Raw genomic sequence first — 3,711 nt, forward strand, 5'->3', positions numbered from 1 at the left:
GTGTGTGTGTGTGTGTGTGTGTGTGTGTGTGTGTGTGTGTGTGTGTGTGTACGTGCGTACATATATACATATATATATATATATATGTAGTAGTAGTAGTAAAAAGGAACACAAAAATATGTATGTATTTATGTATCCTTATGGTATCAGAATTGCTAATGTCATGATGATGGATTGCTAAAGGTTTTGGGGTAGAGATTGTAAACCAACATTTTTCACTTTTCAGCTATGTAAAATTGAAGTAGTTTTGCTTGTTATTTGTTTTCCTGTGTAAACACTAGGCTCTTGAGCGTGCTGTGCTGTAACCTGGATTCTTTTCTTCTGCTGGAGTCTCAGTATAACCTCTCTGAGTTACTGCTGCAGGGTCAGAGGGACAATGTCACAGAGCCGCCCTCAGGTGAAGGGTGAGTGACCATCTCTCATTTTCCTGTGTTCCCTTGAATATAGTTCAGCACGACACACTAATTCAGAGTCAACCAACAGTCACTTTCCAAAAGTAATAGATTTAAAAAAAAAAAACTGTAGGCTTAGACAGGCTGAATGTGCAATATGAGCATACTGTAGATACAGTATATATTGATTCTGTATATTGTTTGTTTATACTTGCTTCATCATCCTCAGTGAATTCATCATCGATGGACTGTCTGTGGAAAGAAACCATATCCTAGTTCGAATCGGTACAGTTGGTGGTCCATCTGAGAGAAGACTTCCTCCCAGAGCCCTGCAGAAAGTGAGTGCATCTCCTTTTTCCTTCCTTATCAGTTGTATGTGTAGTACAATAAACTGTGTTGAGTTGGTCATGTTGTAGATATAGTACCATGGAAGTGAAGTGTCACTGGATATAATTTGGTTGCAGCACACTTTTTTTTTTTTTTTCAGTGTAAAAGCAGTTTTATACTGGATATTCAGTTAGGAAGAGTTGTATGAAGTGTGATTTAGTCTGTTATTGAATACAGGATGCTTTTGCATAATTTTGCTGACATTGACATTTCCCCAGTCAATATTCTAGTTTTAGATGCCTTATCTACAATCCCATGTTTTGCATTTGTTTAAAAAACAGAAATGGGGTCTCAAATATCAGCATTCATATATCAACATAATCTCCATGGTGGGGTTTACTGCTGCTTTGGCAGTTGCTTATGTGGATTGTATTTCAAATGTCTCGAAAAACAAATATTATGCTTCTAAAAAGAGCTTTGCAGATAAAGCCTCTGTTGTAATATAAAGAGATGTGTAAACAAGGCAGTAGATGCATAAGTGACAGTTGTGTTTTGGCACAGTGAAAGGGGACACTTAGAAAAAAATTGACATTAGGAGGTCAGACTAAATTCCCTAAGTAAGCTGTCATTCAGTACTAGTGATAAAAAAAATTTCCCGCAAACATTAAAGAAAAAAAAATGTTAAAATAACTTAAAATACACTATAGTTTTTACTGAACTCTACTGATTTTTTGATGTTTTTGAAAGTCTCAAGCTTATGAAGGCTGCATTTATTTGATCATAAATACAGTAAAAAGAGATTTATTTCTGTGATGGGAAAGCTGAATTTTCAGCATCATTACTCCAGTCTTCAGTGTCACATGATCCTTCAGAAATCATTCTAATATGCTGATTTGCTGCTCAAATTTGCTGTTTTTTGTTGTTGTCAATGTTGAAAACAGTTGCTTAACATTTTTGTGGAAATCATGATTCATTTTTTTTAGGAAGCTTTGAATAGAAAGTTCAAAAGAACGGCATTTATATGAAATATGAATCTTTTCTCTTTTATAACATTATAAATGTCTTTAATGTCACTTTTCATCAATTTAATGCACCTTTCGATTCCTTTAAAAAACTGTAATGTTTTATTACTGAACTGTAATGTTTTTTTTTTCAGTATATATTTTATACAAGGTATAGTATGTGAAATCGTTACAGTATATTTTCCTACAACACATTAAATATCAGTTCATCAGAATATGCCAAAATGTTGACTTTAGATACATTACATACATTAGTAGTTTAACATAGCTAAAAAAAATAAAAATGAGATTGCCTCCTACAGCTTAAAAAAAATAATAATGGGAAACCACAGTATACCATATTTATGGAAAGTGTCCCATCTGTCCCTTAGGGGAATGACCCTTACCCATGGCCAATAGTGTCCACATACCCTCTGCCTAAGTATTATATCCTTGACGTGCCCAAGACTCTCCGCACTAAACAGGGTAAGAACAGACTTTTAAAACATTAGGTCCTACTGTATATGTGTTAGGTGATATTTTTGTCATTTATGAAAGCAATTCCTTTACTTAACCATTACAGTTTAATCCAGTGTTTTATATGGTTCTACTCTTATAGTAACTTCAAGGACACTTTCTCTCTTTATGACAGACTAATTTTTTTTTTTTACTGTAACAGCAATACATCTTTATTTCAATGTGACAGCTGTTTCCAGCTCAATAAATAGAGACAAGAGGTTCTTAACGCCTAGTAAACACTCTTCCTTTAGGAACAAGCGTCAGTATGTGCATGAAAGCCTATTCAGTGTCTCAGTGGTGTTTCTTTTGGTCTTTCTTTAAATTTTAGGCTTGAGTGAGTATATTGTCATTTTGAAGAACAAGTAGTTACACAATTAGTAGTTACAGAGTCAGAGTCACAGAGTGCTATAAACTGTCAAAGGGCATGCAATCAGTAGATGAATTTGTTGTATACTGTTTAGAGCCCGACCGATATATAGTTTTGCCGAATATGCCGCCGATATGACCATTTTTTTTACAGAACATATAATGCAGATAAAATGCTTGAAATGGTGTAATTACTTAGTTTGTCCAGCAGAGCGCGCTCCATTGTTTGCTACTGGCGACCTGGATGAAACGCTTTAAAGCAGGGGTCACCAGACACGGTCCTGGAGGGCCGGTGTCCTGCAGAGATTAGCTCCAACCCTAATTAAACACACCTGAACCAGCTAATCAAGCTCATACTAGGTATACTTGAAACTTCCAGGCAGGTGTGTTGAGGCAAGTTGGAGCTAAACTCTGCAGGACACCGGCCCTCCAGGATCAAGTTTGGTTTCTATATATAGTACCAGTCAAATGTTTGGACCCTCGAATGGGAAAGTGTCCAAACTTTTCACTGGTACTATACTATAATATACACAAAGAATATCGGCCGATATATCGATATTTTTTACTCCCTAATATCGGTATCGTCCCCAAAAAAACCATATCGGTTGGGCTCTAATACTGTTCATAAATGATATATTTCTGATGAAAACTTTGAAATTTGTTGATGAAGATGTTTTTGATGTTGCCAATGAAGATGAGGGAAAAAAGTTGTATCATACTGTTGAAAAAAAAAATAAATAAAAATAATATAAGTAAAAAAAAAGATATGCACGTAATGTTATATCCTAAACAATCTCTAAAACAGAAAATGAACACTTCTGAAGAGTAGTTAATACTTTATTTTATTTATTATGTGCTATTATTTCAGCTCATGTTCTCACAAGGACAGGCATGTTGTATTTTGTTGATACATCTTTTGTATATGAGTGACGAGTGACGTGACATGTGGCCAAGTATGGTTACCCATACTTGGAATTAGTGCTCTGCATTTAACCCATCCAACGTGCACACACACAGCAGTGAACACACACACACCGTGAACACACACCCGGAGCAGTGGGCAGCCATTTATGCTGCGGCGCCCGGGGAGCAGGAGGGGGTTCGGT

At 35.9% G+C, this 3,711-nt stretch overlaps 1 protein-coding gene across 1 annotated transcript in view; it reads left to right on the forward strand.

The window, feature by feature from the left end:
- LOC107697130 (protein broad-minded-like) overlaps nucleotides 1–3,711 on the forward strand; it is a 51,235-nt gene that overhangs the window by 27,718 nt on the left and 19,806 nt on the right. Inside the window, 3 exon segments of the mRNA XM_016497771.1 lie at nucleotides 282–404; nucleotides 622–730; nucleotides 2,113–2,206. Of these exon segments, the coding sequence (XP_016353257.1) occupies nucleotides 282–404; nucleotides 622–730; nucleotides 2,113–2,206 (326 nt within the window).

The sequence above is a fragment of the Sinocyclocheilus anshuiensis genome, unplaced genomic scaffold, assembly GCF_001515605.1.
Source record: "Sinocyclocheilus anshuiensis isolate Anshui unplaced genomic scaffold, SAMN03320099.WGS_v1.1 scaffold38, whole genome shotgun sequence".
In the NCBI taxonomy this organism is placed as follows: domain Eukaryota; kingdom Metazoa; phylum Chordata; class Actinopteri; order Cypriniformes; family Cyprinidae; genus Sinocyclocheilus; species Sinocyclocheilus anshuiensis.